The sequence below is a fragment of the Dipodomys spectabilis genome, unplaced genomic scaffold, assembly GCF_019054845.1.
Source record: "Dipodomys spectabilis isolate Male_0828 unplaced genomic scaffold, ASM1905484v1 ptg000004l, whole genome shotgun sequence".
NCBI classification, from domain to species: domain Eukaryota; kingdom Metazoa; phylum Chordata; class Mammalia; order Rodentia; family Heteromyidae; genus Dipodomys; species Dipodomys spectabilis.
The window spans coordinates 10,191,062-10,216,293 of record NW_024870681.1 but is presented as its reverse complement, the minus strand read 5'-3'; the positions used below and the strand labels follow the sequence as shown (position 1 = coordinate 10,216,293).

General features: G+C 41.9%; 2 protein-coding genes across 2 annotated transcripts in view; both read left to right on the top strand.

Moving 5' to 3' along the window:
* Positions 1-11,192, top strand: part of Dhx40 (DEAH-box helicase 40) — a 40,766-nt gene extending 29,574 nt beyond the window's left edge. Inside the window, exons 13-18 of the mRNA XM_042692236.1 lie at positions 2,441-2,555; positions 2,997-3,105; positions 4,221-4,315; positions 7,533-7,602; positions 8,065-8,293; positions 9,903-11,192. Of these exons, the coding sequence (XP_042548170.1) occupies positions 2,441-2,555; positions 2,997-3,105; positions 4,221-4,315; positions 7,533-7,602; positions 8,065-8,293; positions 9,903-10,042 (758 nt within the window). The 3' untranslated portion in view covers positions 10,043-11,192. The remainder of the gene's footprint in view (positions 1-2,440; positions 2,556-2,996; positions 3,106-4,220; positions 4,316-7,532; positions 7,603-8,064; positions 8,294-9,902) is intronic.
* Positions 11,193-18,606: 7,414 nt separating this feature from the next.
* Positions 18,607-25,232, top strand: part of Cltc (clathrin heavy chain) — a 75,194-nt gene continuing 68,568 nt past the window's right edge. Inside the window, 1 exon segment of the mRNA XM_042692045.1 lies at positions 18,607-18,841. Coding sequence (XP_042547979.1) covers positions 18,800-18,841 — 42 coding nt within the window. The 5' untranslated portion in view covers positions 18,607-18,799.

Sequence of the window (25,232 nt, the reverse complement as noted above, 5' to 3'; positions counted from 1 at the left end):
TGCTCTACCACTTGAGCCACAGCGCCACTTCCGGCTTTTTTTTCTGCTTATGTGGTGCTGAGGAATCGAACCCAGGGCTTTATGCATGCAAGGCAAGTGCTCTACCACTGAGCCACCTTCCCAGCCTATGTTAAAACATTTTGACTGTGTCAGAATTTTTTTTTTTTTTTGGTCGTGGGGCTTGAACTCTGGGTCTGGGTGCTGTCCCTGAGCTCTTCAGCTCAAGGCAAGCACTCTACCGCTTGAGCCACAGTGCTACTTCTGATTTTTTGGTAGTTAATTGGAGATAAGAGTTTCACGAGTTTCTTGCCTGGGCTGGCTTTGCACTTCGATCCTCAGATCTCAGCCTCCTGAGTAGTTAGGATTACAGGCATGAGTCACTGGCACCTGGCTATGTCAGAAATTTTTAAAAACTAATTCATTCATTTATTTTTCTTCCAGATTTAATCTGTTCATTCCCTCTTAGAAAGGTTTAATTTTGTTTATTGTACTTGTCAATTCCCGTGGTCAGTCAATGCTTAGTCAGAGGTAGTTGAACTTCTTAACCCAAGAATATTTTCCAGCCTTTTTTTTTTTGGGGGGGGGCAGGGGGTCCCGTCATGGGGCCTGAACTCTGGGCCTGGGTGCTGTCCCTCAGCTCTTCAGCTCAAGGCTAGCACTCTACCACTGGAGCCATAGCACCACTTCCAGCTTTTTTTTTTTTTTTTGCTTATGTGGTGCTGAGGAATCGAACCCAGGGCCTCATGCATGCAAGGCAAGCACTCTACCACTGAGCCACCTTCCCAGCCCACCCAAGAATATATTCATCTTTTATAATTGGATCTGTGTTGTACGTTTTGGAGACTACTTTCCTAGTTGAGGGAGTTTCTCAGTTTGTTCTCTGTTCAGCCAAGGATCAGAAGGCTTATGTTTCCTGTTTGCTCCTCAGAAGACCTAGCTTTGAGCATTTGTACAGTTTTCCAGGATACTAGGCTTTAGCACTGATATCTCTGTTAAATTTTTGTCTGGCGTGCCTCTATTGGTATCACTAACCTGTAACCTTACCAAATACTAAGTTGGCAGGGAAAATATTGCTAATGTGGGCTGGGAAGGTGGCTCAGTGGTAGAGCGCTTGCCTTGCATACATGAAGCCCTGGGTTCGATTCCTCAGCACCACATAAGCAAAAAGAAAAAAGCTGCAAGTGGAGCTGTGTCAAGTGGTAGAGCGCTAGCCTTGAGCTGAAGAGCTAAGGGACAGCGCCCAAACCCAGAGTTCAGGCCCCATGACCGGACCCCCCCCCCAAAAAAAAATATTGCTAATGTTTTATAGCAATTGTTCTCATCCTCCTCTTGGAACTATATGGAGCAGGAACTCCGGGAAAGGTGAATTGAGGTACTGTTGTACCTCAAACTCAGTCCTCCCTTCTTAGCAATGGAGTCATGTTTAATTCCTATAATTAGAAATTGGATATGTAATGGTCAGTTAAATTGTGGTGTTCCTCAACTCTAGGCAATAACTGATCATAATTTTTATTGAATGATTCTATATGTACTGAAATACAAGTAATGAAATGAATAAAGTAATTTTTACATCCCATTGACAAAAAATAAAACACTGTATAGATACATCATACATAGAAAATATTTAGTAGTATACCCACTTAAGACTAGTATTCTTTGATTTAGACTGTTCATGTGCTGATGAACCTATCATAAGTTGAAAATATTGTAGGTCAAGTACACATTTAAAATATGTAACCTACTGATCAGAGCTTATAACAGAGTGCACTGTGAAATAATCTGTTGTTTATCCTCATAAATGTATGGTTAACATAGAAGTCTGGCTCCTGATACTGTATCATGAAGGAGTTGGTACATGTTGAGAAAAGATGAAAATTTAAAGTGTGGTTACTGCTGAATACATATTGTTTTCACATCATTGTAAAATAGAACATCCCAAGTTGAATTATTATTAGTTGGGGACCAATTAATATTGGATAGCCTTGAGGATTTTTTTTTTTTTTGGGTGGGTTGTTGGGCTGAACTCTGGACTTGGGCACTGTCCCTGATCTCTTCAGCTCAAGGTTAGCTCTGTACCACTTGAACCACAGCATCACTTCCCATTTTCTGGTGGTTAATTGGAGGTAAGAGTCTCACGGACTTTCCTGCTCAGGCTGGCTTTGAACAGCCATCCTCAGATCCCAGCCTCCTGAGTAGCTAGGATTACAAGGGTGAGCCACTGGTGCTGGCTTGAGGATTTTTTTTAATGAATATGTGACAAACTGAAAACATTAAGAAGAAGTAGTAAAGAAGAAAAGTTGTAAAAGGAATTTAAAGCCTCTCAAGAAGAGCTTATGTAGTTCTACCTTATGTTACATAGGGTGAAACAAGATTTTGATGAATTTGGCAAAAACAGGCACAGTGGTGGAAAATAGAACTAAATTGTCTTATTTTCTTTTAGTTGATCCCGAGTACCAGAAGGAAGCAGAACAGAGACATCGAGAATTGGCAGCTAAAGCTGGAGGATTTAATGACTTTGCAACTTTAGCTGTTATCTTTGAACAGTGCAAATCAAGGTATGTGAGTGAGGTGATCCCTTGTATTGGTAAATGTTAGTTGGATCTATAGCTATGTGACTTTAGGCACTGAGGTTCAGTAGGGATGATGCTGAGGTATTTAAACATCAACATCATGTCAGGTGACTTAAGGGTATGTGTGTGTGTGTGTGTGTGTGTGTGTGTGTGTGTGTGTTAGACACATATATGTTAAGCATATATGCTATATGTATGTATGTATCTATCTATCTGTCTATCTATCTATCTATGGTATGTATTGGTTCTCTTTGTTCTTTCCTCAATCTCTTCCTGAAAATGATCTTACAGAATTTTTTTTCTGTGTAGATAAGTTAGTTGAGAAAATGCTTAGATGTATTTTTTAGTGCATATGTATGTAAAAAGAAGTCTGTTAACAAAATTTTTAAAACACGTTTTCAAGGTACCAATATTTCTGTTTTATAGTGGAGCTCCAGCTTCATGGTGCCAAAAACATTGGATTCATTGGAGGTGCTTATTTTCTGCATTTCGTGTGGAAGCTCAACTTCGAGAACTAATTAGGAAACTTAAACAGGTGATTACTCTAATATTTTTTTTCTCTGTTGGCCTATATAGGTCATTCTTTCTTCTTGCCATCCTTTCTGATCTACCTACCTTTCCTTTTCTGATTAATTCTGTATAAACCCATCTCTCTGACCCTGTGAATAGTTACTAATAGGTATAAAAACATTTATCTGTATATATTAAAAATGCATAATTTGACAAAGTTTGAAATCTGTATAAACCTCTAAAACATCACTGCAGACAAGATCATGAGCATACTCACCTCCCAAAGTTTCCTAAAGCTCTTTTGCAATCCTTGTATCTCACCTCACATGCCTCCATGTCCTCCTTATTTGAGTAACCACTCGTCTGCCTTTTGTCACTATATATGTTTTCATTTCCTGCTATTTAATATAAGTGGAATGAGTGTACTTACCTTTTTTTTTTGGGGGGTCTGGTCGTGGGGCCTAAACTCTGGGCCTGGGAGCTGTCCCTCAGCTCTTCAGCTCAAGGCTAACGCTCTACCACTTGAGCCACAGCGCCACTTCCGGCTTTTTTCTTTTTGCTTATGTGGTGCTGAGGAATCGAACCCAGGGCCTTTGGCATCCAAGGCAAGCGCTCTACCACTGAGCCACCTTCCCAGCCCCCCACGAGACTCTTATCTCCAATCAACCACTCAAAAACTGAATGGGGTGCTGTGACTCAAGTAGTTGAGTACTATCCTTGAGCACGAAGATGTTCAGGTACAGCACCCAGGCCCTGAATTCAAGCCCTACAGCTGACAAAAAAATAAATAAAAATAAAAGATCAGATTTGAGCACCATTGGCTCATGCCTATAATCCCAACTATTCAGGAATATTAATCCCAGCTACTACTGAGATTTGAGGACCACAGGTCTGAGGACCACAGCCTAGGCAGGAAAGTCCATGAGACTTTTATTTCCATTTAATCAGCAAAAAGCCAGAAGTGGAGCTGTGGCTCAAGTGTTAAGAGTCTCAGCCTTGAATGAAAAAGGTAAGGAACAATGCCCAGGCCCTAAGTTCAAGCCCCAGTACTGGCATACATACACACACATAAAAATAAAATAAAATAAAAGAGTATTTAAATTGTTCTGTTAGATTTACCACTAAACATATATTCTACAGCAAAGTGACTTTCCAAGAGAGACTTTTGAAGGCCCTAAACATGAAGTACTACGAAGATGTCTTTGTGCAGGCTACTTCAAAAATGTTGCTCGAAGGTAAGCTATAAGACTTTGAAAGGTGGATCAGAAATACTACATTTGACTATAATATATGAACTATTAAAGATTACATTTAAAAATTTAATATTACTGTTAATATTTAATATTAAAGACTAAATGTATACAAAGTATAGGAAGGTATAAAATTTGGAGTTAAAGATGTGAATTAGGAAAACGTTGCCTATGGAAACAGCCCCAGAATACCTAAAGTGAATGAATGGATATGTTGCCAGCACTGATGGCTTATGCCTGTAATCTCAGGTACTTAGGAGGATAAGATCTAAGGATCACAGTTTGAAACCAGCTCAGGCAGGAAAGTCCATGAGACTCTTATCTCTAATAAAGCAACAAAAAAAGTGGAAATGGAGCTGTAATTCAAGTGGAAGACCACTAGCCTTGAGCACAAAAGCTCAGGACAGCATTCAGGCCTAGGACTGGCATCAAAAAAAAAAAACACCTCAAAACAATGTGTGTGTGTGTGTGTGTGTGTGTATGTAATTGTGTGTGTATATATATATAGGTCAAGAGGACAAAGGGCACATACTTTCTCTCCTATGTGGCTCTTAGACCCAGAATTCAGCCTTCCATGTAAACACATAGGCGACTATACATATATGCATAATTTTTTTTTTTTTGGGTCCGGTCATAGGGCCTGAACTCTGGGCCTGGGCGTTGTCCCTCAGCTCTTCAGCTCAAGGCTAGCGCTCTACCACTTGAGCCACAGCACCACTTCCGGCTTTTTTCTTATGTAGTGCTGAGGAATCAAACCCAGGGCCTCATGCATGCAAGGCAAGCACTCTACCACTGAGCCACCTTCCCAGCCCGATATATGCATAATTAAGTTGACTAAAGTATAGTCTATGCAGGAGTGATATTCTGAGAAAAACTCTGAATAATTAAGAGACATGACTATCAGGAAGTTAAACATAGTGTCAAGTGGGGGATTTAGTGGAAGTATTGTGGACAAAAAGGGAATGGGGAACAAATGTCATCAGAGTACCCAGTGTACATTTGTGAAAAAGAAAGTGGCAAACTTGATATGATTCAAGTGGGGAGGGATTTTGGAAATAGGGGAGAATGATAAAAAAGGTATCTTTGATCCAGATGCACTGGACACATAAATGGACATGTTAAATTATAACCCACTTGTACAACCATTTGAAGATTAAAAAAAATCTTTATAAAAACATTCATGAGAAGCCCGTCGCCTGGTGGCTCAGGCTTCTCAGGAGCCTGAGATCTGAGGATTGAGGTTCAAAGCCAGCCCGGGCAGGAAAGGGAGGAAAGTCCGTGAGACTCTTATCTCCAATAAACCACCAGAAAACTGGAAGTGGTGCTGTGGCTCAAGATGTAGAGTGCTCGCCTTGAGCTGAAGAGCACAAGGACAACGCCCAAGCCCAGAGTTCAAGCCCCATGACCGACAAAAAAAAAGAAAAAAAGATCCATGAGATTTTTCTAATTGTCATGTTTTAGAACAGTAAAAAATCACTTTGAAAAGAGTTGTAGCATATTATAATATAAAAACTGTACAGGAAGTGGCACTGTGGCTCAAGTGATAGAGCTCTTGCCTTGAGTTGAAGAGCTCAGGGACAGCTTCCAGGCCCAGAGTTTAAGTTCCAGGACTAACCAAAAAAAAAAAAAAGGTTTATTTGCTGGGTGCTGGTGGCTCAAGCCTGTAATCCTAGCTGCTCAGGAGGCTGAGATCTGAGGATTGTGGTCCAAAGCCACTCTGACAGGAAAGGCCATGAGACTCTTACCTCCAATAAACCACTCACAGAACTGGAAGTGGCACTGTGGCTCAAGTGGTAGAGTGCTCACCTTGAGCTGAGGAGCTAAGGGACAGTGCCCAGGCCTAGAGTTCAAGCCCCATAATTGACAAAAAAAAAAAAAGCCCCAAACTGTACATTATGTAACCCAGAAGTAGACAATTTTTTTTTTTACTATGTATTACTTGAAAAAACTATATTCCTTATACATGTCTTGAGAACACTATCTGATTTATTTGAGTCTTAGTTTTGATCTTTTAATAAGGTCTCGTGTGTGTGTGTGTGTGTGTGTGTGTGTGTGTGTGTGTGTGTGTGTGTGTGTGTGTGTGTCTGTCTGTCTGTCTGTCTGTCTGTCTGTGCGCGCCTGCCCGTGCATGTGCACGTGCACACTACTCCTGGGGCTTGATCTTAGGATAGTTTTGGTAATGAGAGCCTGTGCTCTCAGCTTGTTGTCAGCAGTAGCTTTACATCTGTTGTTGGTTCACCTGCAGCTGGGTTTGGCTATAGGCTCTACTTTGGAGCACACTCTGGGTCATGCCATCATATCACTGGGGCCTTCATCAGAAGAAGCAATGCTGAGTTCTCACAGCCTGACCACACCAAAACCGGCAGTCTTTAGTGGCTTAGCCATAGCAGAAGCAGCAATAGCAGCAGTGATAATGGTCCTTGCTTCTATGAAATAAAGCAATTTTTGTAGTATGCGCCAAACCTAGGAGATGCTAAACTTTGTTTGAGTGAATTATTGGTGTAGACTTGCAAATGGATTTGTAGAAGCAAGACATTCACATTGAAGGAAAATTGGTTCTTTGGACCATGTTGCATTAGTATAAAAATATAATTAAAGCCAGGCGCCGCTGGCTCACGCCTGTAATCCTAGCTACTCAGGAGGCTGAGATCTGAGGATTGCGGTTCAAAGCCAGCCTGGGCAGGAAAGACCGTGAGACTCTTATCTCCAATAAACCACTAGAAAACCGGAAGTGGTGCTGTAGCTCAAGTGGTAGAGCGCTCACCTTGAGCTGAAGAGCTGAGGGACAGCGCCCAGGCCCAAAGTTCAAGCTCCATGACCGACAAAAAAAAAAGTAAAAAAATAAATATATAATTAAAAGAATAAAGTGTTAAAGTCATTAGGTATATTTCTTCTGTATCATTAATAACTTCCTTAGTTAATATTGCAATGAAAGAGAGGGTATTGCTATTATGTAGAAGTTCATTGAGGAGGTATAGAATTTGAGAATGGGCAAGTGCTCTGTGGCCTCCTTAAACCAGCTTTTATGATGTTATTGTTTATGAGTTACTCAGACTATGATTCCCCCCTCCCAAAAAAGTAAACCTCTGCTTACTGTACTCTTGGTAGTAGAACATATTTTAGTTATTCATTGTTAGACTTGATGTTCTACTTCATTTCTTTATTGTTTTGATTTTTATCATTTGTTTTTTTCTGTTTATAGATCTGTTGGGAGAACGTTTTGTACAATGGATGGACGTGGAAGCCCAGTTCATATTCATCCTTCCTCAGCAGTAAGTACATTATTTTTAATAAAGGGAAGACATAAGAGTATAGGAGTAAATAATATATAAATGACTTTTACTTTTCACTTTGAGGTTGAGTTTATATCTTCTTTTTTGTGTTGATACTGGAGAATGAACTCAGGGCCTTAAACTCAGCTTTTCATTCATGGCTGCTTTTCACTCAAGTGGTACTCCACCACTTGAGCCATTTCTCTACTTCTGGCTTTTTGGTGATCAGTTGGAGTTCATGGATTTTCCTGCCGCACTGGCTTTGAGCCACTATCTCAGCTTCCTGAGTAATTAGGATTACAGGCGTGAGCCACCAATGGCCAGCCTCATATATCTCATATATCCTCATATATATTGTACATAGAGCCGTAAGGGTATTGGTTGATCTAATTGTTAGGAGGATTTGGGTTATTTGATTGGTCTGATGTGGAATAATGAATAATAATGAATTCCTTTGTATAGCTTCATGAACAGGAAACCAAACTTGAATGGATCATTTTTCATGAGGTATTAGTTACCACCAAAGTCTACGCAAGAATTGTGTGTCCAATCCGTTATGAATGGGTGAGAGACTTGTTGCCCAAGCTGCATGAATTGAATGCTCATGATTTGAGTAGTGTGGCTCGACGAGAAGTTAGAGAAGATGCAAGAAGAAGATGGACCAATAAGGAAAATGTAAAGCAGCTAAAGGGTGAGTCATTCTACTCTTAACTGTTATGTCATACTATTTCCTAGTGGTGCTTTACTATTTTTGTCTGTATTTTTGTGAATTATTACTTTATTTATTTATTTATTTATTTTGCTAGTCCTGGGGCTTGAACCCAAGGCCTGGGCACTGTTCCTGAGCTGCTTTTTTATTGTTGTTGGTCCGGGGGCTGGAACTCTGGGTCTGGGTGCTGTCCCTGAGCTATTCAGCTCCAGGCGGGCACTCTACCACTTGAGCCACAGTACACTTCTGGTTTTCTGTTGATTAACTTGAGGTAAGTCTCACAGACTTTTCCTGATTGGGCTGGCTTTGAGCCACCATCCTCATATCTCAGCCTCCTGAGTAGGTAGAGTTTACATGTATGAGCCACTGGTGCCCAGCTTCCCTGAGCTTCTTTTTTGCTGAAGGCTAGCACTCTACCACTAAGAGCCATAGTGCCTCTTCTGGCTTTTTTCTGTTTATGTGGTACTGAGGACTCAAACCCAGGGCTTCATGCATTCTAGGCAAGCACTCTACCACTAAGCCACATTCCCAGCTCCTGAATTATTACTTTAGAATTCCTTTTTTTTTTTTTTCCAAGAAAATTTAGAAAAGCAGCATAAGGCCAGGTGCTGGTGACTTATGCCTATAATCCTAGCTACTCAGGAGGCTGATTTCTTTTTTTTTTTTTTTTTTTGGGGGGGGGGTTCTGGTCGTGGGGCCTGAACTCTGGGCCTGGACGCTGTCCCTCAGCTCTTCAGCTCAAGGCTAGCGCTCTACCACTTGAGCCACAACGCCACTTCCGGCTTTTTTTTTCTGCTTATATGGTGCTGAGGAATCGAACCCAGGACCTCATGCATGCAAGGCAAGTGTTCTACCAATGAGCCACCTTCCTAGCCCCCACGAGGCTGATTTCTAAGGATTGCAGTTCAACGCCAGCCTGGACAGAAAAGTCTCTTGAGACTCTCATCTCCAGTTAACCACTTAAAAACTAGAAGTGGCACTGTGGCTCAAGTGGTAGAGCACTATCCTTGAGCACAGAGAGGCTCAGGGACAGCATCTAGGCCCTGAGTTTAAGCCCCACAGCTGACAAAAAAGAAAAAGAAAAGCAAAGATCCTGAAATAGGGCAGGAAACTTAATTATCAGTTTACATACACAAAAAGGTTTGAGGCTAAATGGATGGGTCATATTATATCTTTATTTAGCTTCTCTGGTTAATAGAATTGTGAAGTTTTTTACCCAAGAAAATATAAAAGGGTCTTTAGAAATGTCAGCCACTTAGTGTTTTGTTGCAGTAATGTAACATAGTCCTACATGCTTGCATTAGGGACAGTTGTTTTGACTTTCCCTCCATGTAATTTTTTTGTTGTGTCAGTAGTCGATATTTAGGGGTTCAAATTTAGAGTCTTATGCATGCTAAGCACACACTACACTGAGTTACATCTCCCAGCACAAGTTCTTACTTTGTAAGCATAAATCATTATTTCTTTTGATAAAGCAAAACTTAATTTCCTTTTAATTCTTTACTTAGCATTGAAAAAATTAGGATATTTCTTTCTTTAGTTCTGAAATGCAAAATTAAAATTTTATTGAATTAATTTATCTTTTTTTCAGATGGAATATCAAAAGAAGTCCTAAAGAAAATGCAAAGAAGAAACGATGACAAATCCATATCAGATGCACGGGCTCGTTTCCTTGAGAGAAAGCAGCAGAGGACACAAGATCATGGTGACACATTGAAGGAAACAGGCTAAGCAGTCAACCCTCCAATTCAGGAAGTAGGAAAAGCAGCCAGGAAGTGTGCTTCTACTTTGCCAGTTATTTCAGACATTACTGCTAAGAGGAAGTGGTCAGCAGCTATTTCTAGCCTGTGAGCTGAAAGCAAATCAAAGCTCATCAGTACCAACAAATGGAATTTTGAAGGAAAGGATTGGGTTGCATAGTCATAAGCAATGATACCCGAACCAATGAAAGACAATTCTTGTAATATTTTCCTTGCTTCAGTTTTGCTGGCCTTAACTGGTATTAAACGCTGTCATTGAGATATTTTCCAAGAACATTGAATTGTATTTAATCAGCGTGTATTCCATTTGCATTGAAGCATTAAAAATTATTTTCCTTAAATCTCTTTAAGGCCTTCTTGTTGCTATTAGATTAGTGTTATTCAGGTACGTGACCTTTTTCTTCGGAAGGCTGAATTTACATTAAGAGGTTTTTACTCAGCAATACGTAGATGTCTAACTGTTTAATTGCTACAGAGCTTTATAGATATAGAGAAGAGTCAGTTAGTAAATAAAATTTGCCTATGACAGGATTCTTTCTTGAATTAATACTAATCCTTAAAATTGATTTTTTCTGGGATTATACAAATTCCTTTTTATATAAAAAATATATTGTTTAAAACAGTAGCTATAGCCATTAACCAAAGGAAAGATGATATATAAATATATATATATATATATATAAAGTCTTTTTTAGCTGTTCCTACATACTTGCATTAGCATCATGTATGTAGGTATAACAGTGCTTTCAAGTAGTCCCTCCACCTGGCCTACTCTTTTGCCTCCAGCTGCTTGAGTAGGACTATTTAAATATCTGGTACACTGATCTTAAGATGGTATTTTCAAAGCAGCCAACACTACTTCACCAGTGTTTCAAATTGGAACCTTGAGGCTAGTTAGTATTACACTCAGGCCACACTCGGCACTTGCCTACTCTTGTTTACTGCCTTGTATTCTAGTTATTTGTGTATATGTCTGTCTCTCTCACTAGATTATACGCTCCTTGTGGGCAGGGGCTGTGTCTTTTTTGTCTTTGTATCTTTCATGGCACCTGGCATAGTGCTTTTGCACATAGTAGTCACTCAGTGTTTGTTAAATAAAGCTATTAGTGTCATTAAAACTCAAAAGACAGTATAATGTGTGTTTTTAGATATTTTGGTGTGGAGTAAAATCTGAGTCTAAACTTTATAGGGAACTAACTTCTAGTATTTTCCTTTGGCATCTACACAGGTTTTTTGTTTTTGTTTTTGCTTTTTTGTTGGTCGAGGAGCTTGAACTCTGGGCCTGGCGGCTTTCTTTGAGCCACAGCGCCACTTCTGGTTTTCTGGTGGTTTATTGGAGATAAGAATCTCACGGACTTTCCTGCCCAAGCTGGCTTTGAACTGCGATCCTCAGATCTCAGACACCTGAGTAGCTAGGATTACAGGTGTGAGCCACCAGCATCCGGCTATCTACACAGTTTTATGTTCAGTATTAGAAACTTGAAGCCTTTTTTGAAAAGTCACAAGAGGACCCAAATCCATGTGCTTTTCCTTGTAGGTGAGTGGTTATGGTTTCTGTCTTTGCAGCAATGTTAATTTACTTAGGGCTCTAGACACTTTCAGTACATTGATCATTTAGTCTTGTCAATTTCTCTGCTAAGGTGTATGTTATTAGTGTGTTTCCTTAGATACAGAACTTGTGATGGGCTTGTGGGCTCTTGAAAGCTCTTTTCAGCAAATATTTACACACACTTAAAGTCTACAGTCATATAGTCAAGTGCCATCACTTGTCCCAATATCATCTTCTGTGGCATTTTTCTTAAGGATATTCAGTCCACAGTCAGGTGTTAACATTTAGTCTATTTTGCTCTCCATCTCATTCCCTGCTCTGTTTTTTTTTTTTTTTTTTTGCCAGTACTGGAGCTTGAACTCATAGCTTGTGCCCTGAGCTTCTTTTGCTCAAGGCTAGTACTCTACCACTTGAGCCACAGCACCACTTTTGCCTTTTTTCTGTGTATGTGGTACTGAGGAATCAAACCCAGGGCTTCATACATGCTAGGCAAGCACTCTACCACTAAGCCACATTCCCAGCTCCTCTGTTTTAGTCTGGAAAATGTCTTCAGTTTCCCTTAGTTTTTTTGCATTGAATTTTAAGAAATGGCACTTGCTATTTTCATAGCATCCTCCATTTAAGGGTTTTTCCCCACCTCATAGTAAGGTTTTTTTTTGTTGGTGGTGGTGGTGGTAGTTGTGGGGCTTGAACTCTGGGCCTGGGCACTGTCTCTTAGCTTTTCAGCTCAAGGCTAGTGCTCTACCACTTGAGCCACAGTGTCATTTCTGGTTTTCTGATGGTTAATTGGAGATAAGAATCTCATGGAGTTTCCTGCTTGGGTTGGCTTTGAACCAAGATCCTCAGATCTCAGCCTCCTGAGTAGCTAGGATTACAGGCCTGAGCCACTAGCACTCTGCTAGTAAGGTATTTTTTTTTAATTAGAATACTGCTTAAGTGATAGTCTCTCCTAGGGTATCACATATTAAGGCATATGGTATTTGTTCCTTATTGGTGACATTTTACTTGGTTAGAATTTTAAAAAAAATTCAACCTGGTTACTCTTACAATTCATAAGTAATTTCAGGGGAAAGTACTTCTAGATTATGTAAATTATCCCATTCTGCATAAAATGTGAGGGTTTGTCATCAGTTGATAATTCTTGCCTGTCAGGTTTATTTTTATTTACTTTTTGTCAGTCGTGGGTCTTGAACTCTGGGCCTGGGTGCTGTCCCTGAGCTCTTCAGCTCAAGGCTAGCGTTCTACCACTTGAGCCACAGCACTACTTCCGGTTTTCTGACTGGTTTATTGGAGATAAGAGTCTCACAGACTTTCTTGCCCAGACTGGCTTTGACCCATTATCCTTAGATCTCAGCCTCCTGAGTAGCTAGGATTACAGGTGTAAGCCACTGGTGCCTGGCTCCAGGTTTATTCTTAAGGTTGCAAACTGATGTTTTCTTTAAATTTTTTTTTCCTAAGCTGGGTATCTATGATGACTCAGGCCTGTAATCCCAGCTATACAGAAGTACATATCAAGGTGATCTGGGTCTGCGGCCAGCTGGGCAAAAAATAAGTATCTTAAGAATCTGGGTATGGTGATGTGTTCCTGTGATCTGAAGTTCATTTGAAACTAGAAGGTAGGAAGATCATAGACTGAGATCAAGCCTGGAGCAAAAATCAAAACACAACTTGAAAAATAAAGCAAAAAAAAAGGGTTTGGGAATATTCCTCAATTAATAGCGCTAACCCCAATTCTGCAAAAAAAAAAACAAAACCAAAAAGAAAAACCAACTAATTTTTACCACTAGGAATGTAGCCCAGCAGTAGAGTACTTTTGTACATACCAAAGGTCCTAGATTTGATCCCTAACAGCATTAAAAACACTTTTTTAAAAAAGCAATTTTAAATTGTTCTTTAGGTTTGGTACATACTTAGGTTGGATTATGTTTGTTAAAAGTGATATATAAAACTTCATTGGGGGGCTGGGAAGGTGGCTCAGTGGTAGAGCGCTTGCCTTGCATGCCTGAGGCCCTGGGTTCGATTCCTCAGCACCATATAAGCAAAAAGAAAAAAGCCGGAAGTGGTACTGTGGCTCAAGTGGTAGAGCGCTAGCCTTGAACTGAAGAGCTGAGGGACAGCGCCCAGGCCCAGAGTTCAGGCCCCACGATTGGACCCCCCCCCCCCAAAAAAAAACAAAAAAAAAACTTCATTGGAATGGAATGAAGTCTTTAAGATTCAGAATTGCTTTCCCCACATCAGTTGTTTCTTAAGCCTTTCCAAAGAATGTAATGTTACTTAATTTTATACTGTAAATACTGTAAAATATTTGGAGTAAATTATAATTAATTGAAACTTCATTACTGATTTAACACTTCACTAAATTTGTCCTTGTCAATTCTGTTCTGAGGAAATTGTTTTATCTTCATTAACAAGGCATGTGCCTTCTTACAACCATCCCTGACAAAACTTTTATGGGTCATGCTTCAGGCTTCACTTTGAACTGCAGGGACTAATAATTTCCAGAGGTCAAGAAAGACAGTTCTAAACTATTTACAAAGAGGAAACCCCACCCCCCACTCTCATCCCTTGTTCCCTTTTCATTCTATGCGTTCTTTCAAGCTTCAAGTGACTTGTTTTGGGGTTGGGAAAGGGATATAGTATAAAAAAAGTGATTTGGGATCTATTGATCAGCAGTTAAATTGCTTTTGAATTTTTATTTCCATAATTCTCTGTAAATTTCTATGTCTAAACTAACTTCTGAGATGACGTTCTAAAGTAACATGAGCCACTTCATTTTTATTGGGATCTAATTAACATTTATTGGGATTAAATGAACCCTTAGGAAATATATGAGGGACTTGTACAACAGGACCAGATTCTAGGTTGATCCTCCACAAGACATCTTGGCAGTTACGTGATAAAGAGTAAAGAGTCACTATACATCTTATTGCCATCCATGATACATTATAAAACTTGTCTACATAAAGGCCCCAGACAGGCAAGCAATGAATGTAGTCTTATAAGCTCAGGTGCATTTTATAAGAGCCACTGAGGACTTTTTTCCCTTGCTTTGTAAATGCTTTTTTTTTTTTTCACTTTTTATTATCAGGATTTTGTTGTTGTTGTTGTTGTTGGTTGTGGGGCTTGAACTCTGGGCCTGGGTGCTGTCCCTGCGCTTTTTAGCTCAAGGCAAGTGCTGTACCACTTGAGCGACAGTGCCACTTTTTTTTTTCCACTTCTGTTGGGGAGCTTTACCTACAATCTACCTTATACATAGGGTGTATACAGTTAGATACTGAATGGGCAAATACTGAAGACCCAAGCAATACTTATTTTCTTACTGGCATGTGACTTGCTTGAAATAAAGACCTGGTCTAATCCTGCTGGAATTCCTATCAGTAACCCAAGGGAGCTTGAGGTATTTCAAATAGTTGTCTTACTTGGGTTTAGCTAAAGTGTATCTCCTACAAGTTGTCAATCTGAACTGTAAGTAAAGTTTGCTTCCAAATGTTTAAATATCTGAGAAATGCCTTTGTGGTATGAATTTTTTCCTGCAACTAGCTCAAGTTATTTTCTATAAGAGAATTTAAAAGGTAGAGAGTAAGTTCTAGCCTGGGCTTTCTGTTTTATTTTTGTTCAAAGCTATTATTGAACCACTTGAGATACAGCTCCACTTCTGGCTTTTTGGTGGTTAACTGGAGATGAGTCTTATCTGGGTGATCCTCAGATGTCAGTCTCCTGAGTAGCCAGAATTACAGTTGTGAGCCACTAGTGCCCCACAAAAGTTTGTTTGTTTTTTAAGGTATCTTTCCATTGGGGGTAACATGTATATACACATACCTTAGTTCTTGGAGTAAAATATAATATTGGTAGCACAATACAGGTTTCTGTATAGGTTTTATGAAACTGGCACACTTAAACCAAACAATGTGGTTTTTGTTAATGCACAGTGCCTCACTGCAAGGACCTACTGTTGAACATTCAGAAAAAAAACAACTTCAAATTCAAATAACTTGACCATTTACATGGCTACCTTACTAAAACACTTTTTAGGGAATTGATTCATACATTGCAGTAGTTTGCTGCAGGTTAAAAAAAAATCCATTCTGCATAGCAGGATTTGTTTTCTGGTTTCATAGTTTATATGTTCTCTAACTTAGGTAGTCCCTAATCATAATGCCTTAAAATTTTGGGATTTTTTATTTTTATTTTTTGCCAGTCCTGGGGCATGAGCTCAGGGCCTGGGCACTGTCCCTGAGCCTTCTTTTGTTCAAGGCTAGCATTCTACCACTTGAGCCACAGTGCCACTTCTGGCCTTTTCTGTTTATGTGGTAGTAAGGAATGCCAGGGTTTAATGCATGCTAGGCAAGCACTCTACCACTAAGCCACATTCTCAGGCCACTGTTTGGGATTTCTAAACCATATGACACTTCTCTTGCCTTTAGTGTTAGAAAGGGTAGCAACTGTCATAATAAACATATCTCACTCATATCTCACTACCCTACCCCAAACTGCAGATCTTTAAAAAGTCTCTGTGTTCTTGGTTTACTTGTTTTTCAGAAAGGATCTTGGTAATATATGTGGATTAGGCTGACCTGAAACTGGATCTTTCTACCTGAGCCCCTCTTACTACCTCTTCCCAGTGCTGAGACTCTAGGCATGTGTCACAGGTTGCCTTGGATTTTTTTTTTTTTTTGTCGGTCGTGGAGCTTGAACTCTGGGCTTGGGCCTTGCCCTGTGCTCTTCAGCTCAAGATTAGCACTCTATCACTTGAGTAACAGCGCCACTTCCGGGTTTTTGGTGGTTAATTGGAGATGAGTCTCATGGAGATTCCTGCCTCGGCTGGCTTAGAACAGTGACCCTCATATCTCAGCCTCCTGAGTAGCTAGGAATAGCTAGGAGTGGCCTGAACTACTGGTGCCCAGCTTTGGCTTTTTTTTTTTAATGTTTACCATTTCAACTCTCTTTTTCCTTTTGAAAATGCTGCATTTATTGATTTGAAGATGACATACTCAAAATGAGATCTTAATATTTTTCTAAGTGATTTATGAAAACAACACACTCACTGGATTTCTATGTGTAATGACACAGCATTCATGGTAACAGAACCTCTGCTCTCTTTGACTAGATATCCACAATATTAATTACAAGTCAGTTGTTTTTGGAATTCTAAATGTACCTAAAACTTAAGGGTCTGTATGAAAATGCAAGATATTTACTAATAGATTCTGGTATGCTCACAAGTAGTTCTGCATCCCAGATTCAGAGATTGAAAATGTAATTTAAACTACTGCATTACTGACACAGAACAGTGGTAGCTAGCTTCCTTAGAATTTTAACAGAATTTTTTCACGTGTAGGCAAATGCTAGCTATTCTAAGACTGGTATTAGAAAGTTATTTCAAATGTTGCAGAACACACTCCAGTATTTGTCTTAACAAAACAAAATGAAAATATGCAAGCATAAATCTTACAACGTGATGGCAAGGCTTTTCTCTGAAGAACAGCCTCTGTTTGCAATTCTTGCCGGATTCACTAAAAGCAACTAAAATGATTAAGCAAACTTCTCTAAGCAAGACTGCTGACACAAAATTATTGTATACCCAACAGGACTTTATGTTTTTTAATTGAAAAGGACACTAAAAATTGGACTTGACTTCTTTCTCAAGAGCTTTCTGGGGAAGTGGAAGAAAAATCACAAAAGATGAAAAGACATCCAATTAAGTTGTTTTAACTTTTATTATATTAGTATTATGAAATACTGCAGGCTATATTTTATCAAGAAAGTATTGGATTTATTGATAATGCTATGAGATACCTTCATGCTTCTGGAAGACACGATGCTTGGATTTTGAAGGGCTAAATTAGAGGTAACCTCCAAGTGTTCCCACTGAAATAGAAGACTCATAGTTATTCCCTTTCCTCCAAAAACACTCTTCAGGTTTTACCAATCACCCTTTCCTTATCCCCATCTTCGAGACTAGTAATTTGGCACTGCTAAAAAGTTCCTGCCACAATTTCGGTCCAGTCCTACAGGCAAATGACGCCTAAAATACCCAAATCCTTTTCAATCCAGACAACTGCTAGCTAAACCAGGTTGGTGCAAGTCCACCAAGATGTCCGCAGAAACGCTTAGGAGGACAAGCTACCACAAAGCCAGCTTGGAGACATTTGACGAATGGCCTTCACTGTCCTTTAAGGTAATTATCTAAGGAAGGAACACTCCAAGAGAATGCGCGCGTCAGGTTCTCCCGGACGCCCAAAGGGCGTGTGCTAAGGGCAGGGATGAAATTCAGCCCCGTTTCGATCGCCCTCCCTGAGAGGTAAGAAACCGCCCACTGCGTGAAAGCCGGCGGGGGAGGCCTGGCGCAGCCGCCGCCGGGGCCGCGCTCTGCGGAGAGGCCGTTTCCCTGAGTCACGGAGAGGGCGGGAGGCTGGGCCCGTCCGCCCGCGCCACGTCCTCTTCTCAGTCCGCGACTCGGTCGAAATACGGAAGGGCTGCCAGGGCCTCAAGACGGCCCCACATCAGACCACCTCATTCCCAGAAGACTCAGCAGCTCCCTCCCTGACCCCCGCCGTCCATGCTGGGTAGCCACCAGCCGACCCTTCCCCACCAGCGTCACGTGCACCTGGAAGTGCGTGGGTGGGACTTCAAAGCGCCAACGGAAATGACGTCGGTCTTCTCGAGTCGCATGATGTGGCAAAATGTAGAAAAAAAAAGGGGGGGGAGGAGGGAGTGAGAAACCCGAAGCTGGAGAAAGTGATGAGTCTAAAAAAAGTAGTCCCTGGGTTCCTCTATTCCACTCCCGTCGCATCGGTGAAGGGAGACTCTCGGCGCACTGCGCTCCGAATTCCTGCGCCCGACCGCGGCGCGGCGCGGCGCTCGCGGAGGGGTACATATAAAGGCAGAGGGAGTGAGTGGAGAGGCGGAGTTCTGTCACCGGGATCCATCCGCAGGGCTCAGCCGTTTCCGGAGTCTGCGCTGCGCCCGGTTCCGCCATTGCGGCTCTCCCGGCCCCAGGAGCCTCCGCCCCCGACCCGAGCTCTTTCGTCTGCCTGCCAGTTTCCTGCGTCCCCGGAGAGTATCTTGCTGAGCCCGACCTTCCCCCCCCCTTCCCCCTTCTCCTCTCCCTCGGAGAGCCCGGGCAGCCCCTGGCCCCAGCCCCAGTGACAGGAGGACATCATACCTCCCGACCGCGCCATGGCCCAGATTCTGCCAATTCGTTTTCAGGAGCATCTCCAGGTGCGGCTGGGCCCGGGCTGGGGAGGGCCATGGGGAGGACGGTGGGAAGGAAGGAGCCGAAGTCTGGTTTCGAGCGGGACCGAGGGGAGGGGAGCGGAGGGAGGGGGTCTGGTTGTCAAGTCTCTGGCGTAGATGGAGGAAGGGGGCCCTCGGTCTCGGACAGCTTAAAAGGGTTAAAACGGTACGGGACGTGGTTGGAAATGACGATTCGGGGTGCAAAGGGCGGCGAGGCCAGGCCTGAATTCGGCTGGGCCTTCAGCTTCCTGGATGGCAAGACCTGCGCATACTAACTTCCCCCCTTCCTCATTTTACTCGGTTCATTCATTTGGGTAGGAGGGTGGGAAGGGGGGGTTCTCCTGTCGCAGAATTCTCGTCACCCCTGGGCCAGCGCAGAGCTGTCACCTTCTTCTGCTCTAATCTTTCTCTGTTTCTGCACCCTGGAGTTGTGTGGCTGGTGGGTTGGGGAGGAGCAACCTTTTTCATCCTCCCTCTGCGGCTCACAACTGAGAAAGGCACCTTCCCCGGAGGGGGGGGGGGGGAAGAGGAATGGCGGTGCTTCGACTCTCGCCTTCCCGGAGGCAGTAGGAACAGAAGGTCACCGAAGGAACTGTGAGGGGATTGAATGAGAGGACGTATTTCTTGGGGCGGTGTCAGCCTCAGAGTGTGTGAGGTCAAGGTCCCTAGGGAAACTTGCGTGTTTTTTTTTTTTTTTTTTTCCTTTCTGGATTTCTCCGGTGGAGGGGGTCGTGTAAGGTCCTAGCCCCCCCCCCCCCCCACACACACACCTTTGATTGTGGAAGAATTATTTGGGAATCATCCAGGGAGTTCTTCTGGAGTCCAGCAGGTAGTAGGATTATTGGGGCGTTTGTTCTTCCTGTGGACTGCTTGGAGTTACACAGAGCCTGCTTGGAGATTTGCAGGGTTAGTTGATCTGTAACTGGCTTCTTTTTGAATAGGTTCTACAGTTCTGCCCCCCACTGGGCTTTATCCTGGAGGCAACATACTGTAGTCTAATCTGACTGCGAGCCTGTGATCAGCCTAGGCAGGTGACCATTGGAGGGTTCACTGAATTAAGCCTCTCTTGAGCTTTCCAATTTTCCTAGTTCCACCAATCCCAGGTTTTACTTTAACAGAATAATTTATTATCAATTTGTTTTCCACTTCAATATCTTTAATGGAGCCTACTTCAAACTCTGAAGGCTTATTTCATGAGGATGCAGTGGTTTGACATACACTATTAGTAGACTATTGGACACTTTTATCATTGAAGACAGATTTTATCTACTTCCACTTGTAGAAAGACCTAGTAAGGTTTAATATTCAGGCTGTGAGTAAAATAATTTTATTATTGCTTTATAGATATTACCACAATTGCTTTCACTAGCAAGAAATTTTAAGACTGAAATGTTAAGAATCTTTTCCTCTAAAACAAATGCAACTTTTATAATCGTTACTAGTTTTTAAGTAATTCATTTGACCTTTGCAATAAAACACTACAAAAGGTTTAAAAATGTTAGGTGACAATATGAAAAGGTTATTTTTCCAACAGGATTGAAGTTTGTGGTTGCCTCTGTTAAAAATGTGGTAGTCAGTGAGTGTGGAAAGTTAGGAAGATACAGTGAAGAGCAAACATTGGCTTGTTATTACACTACAGTATATTTGAAAGATACTTGTGAACAAAATGTATGTAAACCAGGTACAACTACTAATAATTTCACATGAAAGAGGTTTGTCTCACTGGTAAATCTTACTTGATTAGTGACGGTTTGAGGTACAGCTTTTTTATTTTCTATCTCTAAAAATAGAAATGAGTTGTTAACATGGTATTAAACATTGGAAACTAACCTTATCCTAAGTAAAGATAGATTTAAAACAGGTGTGATTAGTAAGTTCGAAGTTTCTGAACTTTAGACATCCATTTTTTGGAGTGCTTAGCCATGCCTAAATTTGAGGTTAGCTAGTATGAGGTTAGTAGCTAGTGATTAGTGTTATACACAAATGCCCAAATCATCAACCTCTTCCGGGATAATACATCTCTTGACATCACTTTTTCTTTCTTTTTTTTATTTTTTGGTCAGTCGTGGGGCTTGAACTCTGGGCCTGGGTGTTGTCCCTCAGCTCTTAAGCTCAAGGCTAGTGCTCTACCACTGAGCCACAGCGCCGCTTCTGGTTTTCTGGTGGTTTATTGGAGATAAGAGTCTCATGGACTTTCCTGCCCCCGCTGGCTTTGAACTGTGATCCTCAGATCTCAGCCTCCTGAGTAGCTAGGATTATAGGCATGAGCCACCGGCGTCTGGATCTTGACATCACATTTTATCTTCTCCCTTTTAAAGAATTAATAAGGATTATTTTGATTATTGTCTTAGGTCTTTGACCTCTGTCTGAGCCTCTGTCAGTTTTCTAAGTAGCAGAATGTGTTCTGCAACACTGGGGATAAAAAGCAGAAAAAGGCTAGGTACTGGTGGCTCATCCCTATGAGCAGTTCGCAGCCAGTACAAGCAGAAAAGTTTACGAGACTCTTCAAAAAGCCAGAAGTGGAACTGTGGCTTAAGTGGTAGAGCACTAGCCTTGAGCAAAGAAGTTCAGGGACAGCACCTGGGTCTGGTGTTGGAGCCCCAGGAGCAGCATGTGCATCTATGTGTGCATATGTGCACGTGTGCATACACAAGATAGAAACAAGAAATGAGGAACTTGAGTGTGAGTAAGCTTGTGAAACTTCAAAAAAGTGAACTGTGCACCCCCCCCCCCCCCACCTATAATGTCCACATAAAGAATTTGTCATCAAGGTTTGGAACGACATTGAATGTTAACATATTACATTTTTTTTTGGGGGGGGTCCGGTTGTGGGGTCTGAACTCTGGGCCTGGGCGCTGTCCCTCAGCTCTTCAGCTCAAGGCTAGCGCTCTACCACTTGAGCTACAGCGCCACTTCCGGCTTTTTTCTTATGTGGTGCTGAGGAATTGAACCCAGGGCCTCAGGCATGCAAGGCAAGCACTCTACCACTGAGCCACCTTCCCAGCCCAACATATTACATTTTTAAGGATTCTGTTTTCATTTTGTAGACTGATAGCAGCCAATAACTAAGTGCTTGTTTCAGCATGACATTGCCAGAGTTGCGGTTACTGAACAAATTCTGGACTACTAAGAATTGCTGCACTTCTCAATTCTTGGGATATTAAGTGCTTTAGGCCAGCTAGCAAATTCTTTTGTAATCTTGGGGTGCTTTAGATTTCCAATTAAAGATTTTTCCCTTCTTCCCTCCCTCCCCTTTCTTTTTTTTTTTTTGGTCCGGTCGTGAGGCCTGAACTCTGGGCCTGGGCACTGTCCCTCAGCTCTTCAGCTCAAGGCTAGCGCTCTACCACTTGAGCCACAGCGCCACTTCCGGCTTTTTTCTTTTTGCTTATGTGGTGCTGAGGAATCGAACCCAGGGCCTCATGCATGCAAGGCAAGCACTCTACCACTGAGCCACCTTCCCAGCCCTCTCCTCTTTCTTTTTGTCAGTCATCGTGCTTGAACTCTGGGCCTGGGCACTGTCCCTGAGCTTTTTTTGCTCAAGTCTAGCACTACCACTTGAACCACAGCACCACTTTCCAGTTTTATGGTGGTTAATTGGAGATGAGAGTCTCACTATCATTCCTGCCCAGGCTGGTTTTTTTTTTGTTTGTTTGTTTGTTTTTGGTTGGTCCTGGGGCTTGAACTCTGGGCTTGGCTGTCCTTGTGCTCTTCAGTTCAAGGTGAGTACTCTACCACTTGAGCCACAGCGCCCTTCTGGGTTTTTAGTGGTTTATTGGAGATAAGAATCTCATGGACTTTCCTGCCCGGGCTGGCTTTGAACTGTGATCCTCAGATCTCAGCCTCCTGAGTAGCTGGGATTGCAGGTGTGAGCCACCAGCGCCGGCTTCAGGCTGGCTTTGAGCCCTGATTCTCAGATCTCAGCCTCCTGAGTAGCTAGGATGACAAGGGTGAACCACTGGTGCCCAGCTTCCCCCCACCTGTTTTTAGTGTTGATACATAAATACAGACATGGAGTGTGTTGTAAATAGTAGGAATTCTTGCTAAGGTTATTTTCATTTGCTGCAAAGAGAAAGCAATTATTTCCTCCCTGAGATTTGATATATACTCAGGGGGACTGCTGGAAAGAGATATACTTTATGGAATTAATCTGCAGTCTACCCTTGGAATAGTTTTAAAACATACTTTTCATAGTTTTCTTATGAGTCGTTTACTCAGCTTTTTAAGGAATATGACATTTAGTGAAATATTTTTACTCAGATAAGTAAATAATTCAAAACATGGATCTAAGTGTTTATAGAAACACCAAACATGATGTTAGTGTGCAGTGAAATTGGTGATCTTAGAAACCTTGAACCTTGTACTTTGCTTTTATAAGTTCCATTTATATTTGGTCCTCAGCTTCTTTGCAAAATTATTCTTAAATTTTATATTCAGCTCTATAGGGTTGATAGTTGAATTACATTTAACTGATTTTTTTTTTTTTCTGATAGTGTTGGTGATGTGGTTCCTTGTGTTACTCCTCACTAGAAAAGTTCTCTTCAATGATGGAAATGTCTATTAGCTAACAAGAATATTGAGCACTTGAAATGTGGCTAATGTGACTGAGAAACCAACTAGTTTATTTTATTTCTATTTAATTAATTTAAGTGCATACAGCAAGCCTGGCATCAGTGGCTCATGCCTGTAATCCTTGAAGGCAGCCTGGGCAAGAAAGTCCATGAGACTTTTAATACCAGTAGCTTACCAAAAAGTCAGAAGTAGAGCTATGGTTCAAGTGGTGGTCTTGAGCGCAAAAGCTCAGGGACAGCATCCAGGTCCCAAGTTCAAGCCCAGGACTAGCAAAATAATAATAACAACAACTACTACTACATGTGGCTATTGACTACCAACATTGAACTGCGTAGTTAATTATAGGCCACACTGATGTACTTTGGAAGATTGGAGATTGATCTAACTGTGCTTGAAATATTTTGCTAGCTAAAGTTAAAATCATTTGTTATCCAGAACTGTTGGTTGAATGCTGTCCTTTATGGGAGGGGTGATGATACATATGACTAATGACTGGAGAGGACAGCAGCAGACTTTGAGAATCTGTTAGGTCTATAATGTGGCTAGTACTTTTCAGATCTTCACTGAATACTACTCTTCTGTCCCCCACTACCACCTTTCTTAACATTTGAAGAAAGTGAGACTCAAAGTAGTTCCTGGGGACCACAGTATCAGAATGGGATTTATTTTTATTTTTATTTTTTTCCAGTCCTGTGTCTTGAACTCTGGGCCTGGGCACTATTCCTGAGCTTCTTTTGCTCAAGGCTAACACTTGCCACTTGAACCACAGCGCCACTTCCAGTTTTCTGGTTGTTAATTGGAGATGAGAGTCTCGCTGTCGTACCTGCCCAGGCTGGCTTTGAGCCCTGATCCTCAGATCTCAGCCTCCTGAGTAGCTAGTGTAAGCCATTGGTGCCTAGCTATTATATGGGATTTCTGACAAAAATATTTCAAAGAAGTGAAATGACTTTTTCTTTATTTATGTGTGTGTGTGTGGGGGGGGTGCACGCACACACTTAAGTACACGCTTATCCTGGGGCTTGAACTCAGATCTCAGATCCTAGGTGCTGTGCCTGAGCTTTTTTTTTGGGGGGGGGGGGGGGAGCCAGGCATGGGTCTTGAACTCTGAGCCTGGTCATTGCCCCTGAGCTCTGTCTCTTCAGCTCAATGCTAGCACTCCACCACTTGAGCTACAGTACCACTTCCAGTTTTCTGGTGGTTACTTGGAGATAAGAGTCTCACGGACTTTCCTGCCCGGGCTGGCTTTGAACTGTGATCCTCGATCTCAGCCTCCTAAGTAGCTAGGATTACAGGCGTGAGCCACCGGTGCCTGACCTAGAATGACTTTTCTTAAACAGGGTCTTGCTGTTTAGCACACATTGTCTTGGATCTGGTTCTATAGTCCAGGCTGGCCTCCATTATATGGTACTCCCTCATCATCTTAAGTGCTGAGACTTTTGGTCTTATATCATCATATAAACAGACGACCATATTTAAGAGAAATGATATAGTGCCCTATTGTTTTTTTCTTCTGTTGGACTTTGGTCTAGAAAATTCTACTTAAGCCAGGTGCCAGTGGCTCTTACCTGTAATTATAGCTACTCAGGAGGCTGAGATCTGAAGCATGGTTCAAAACTACCTTGGACATGAATGTCTGTGAGACTTTTTTTTTTTTTTTTTCCAGGGCTGAGGACGCGCCGGGCAGGTGCCCTTCCGCTGGGCTAAACCCCCAGCCCCTAAAAATTTTTTTTTGTTGGTTGTGGGGCTTGAACTCTGGGCCTGAGCACTGTCCCTCAGCTCTTCAGCTCAAGGAGAGCGCTCCACCACT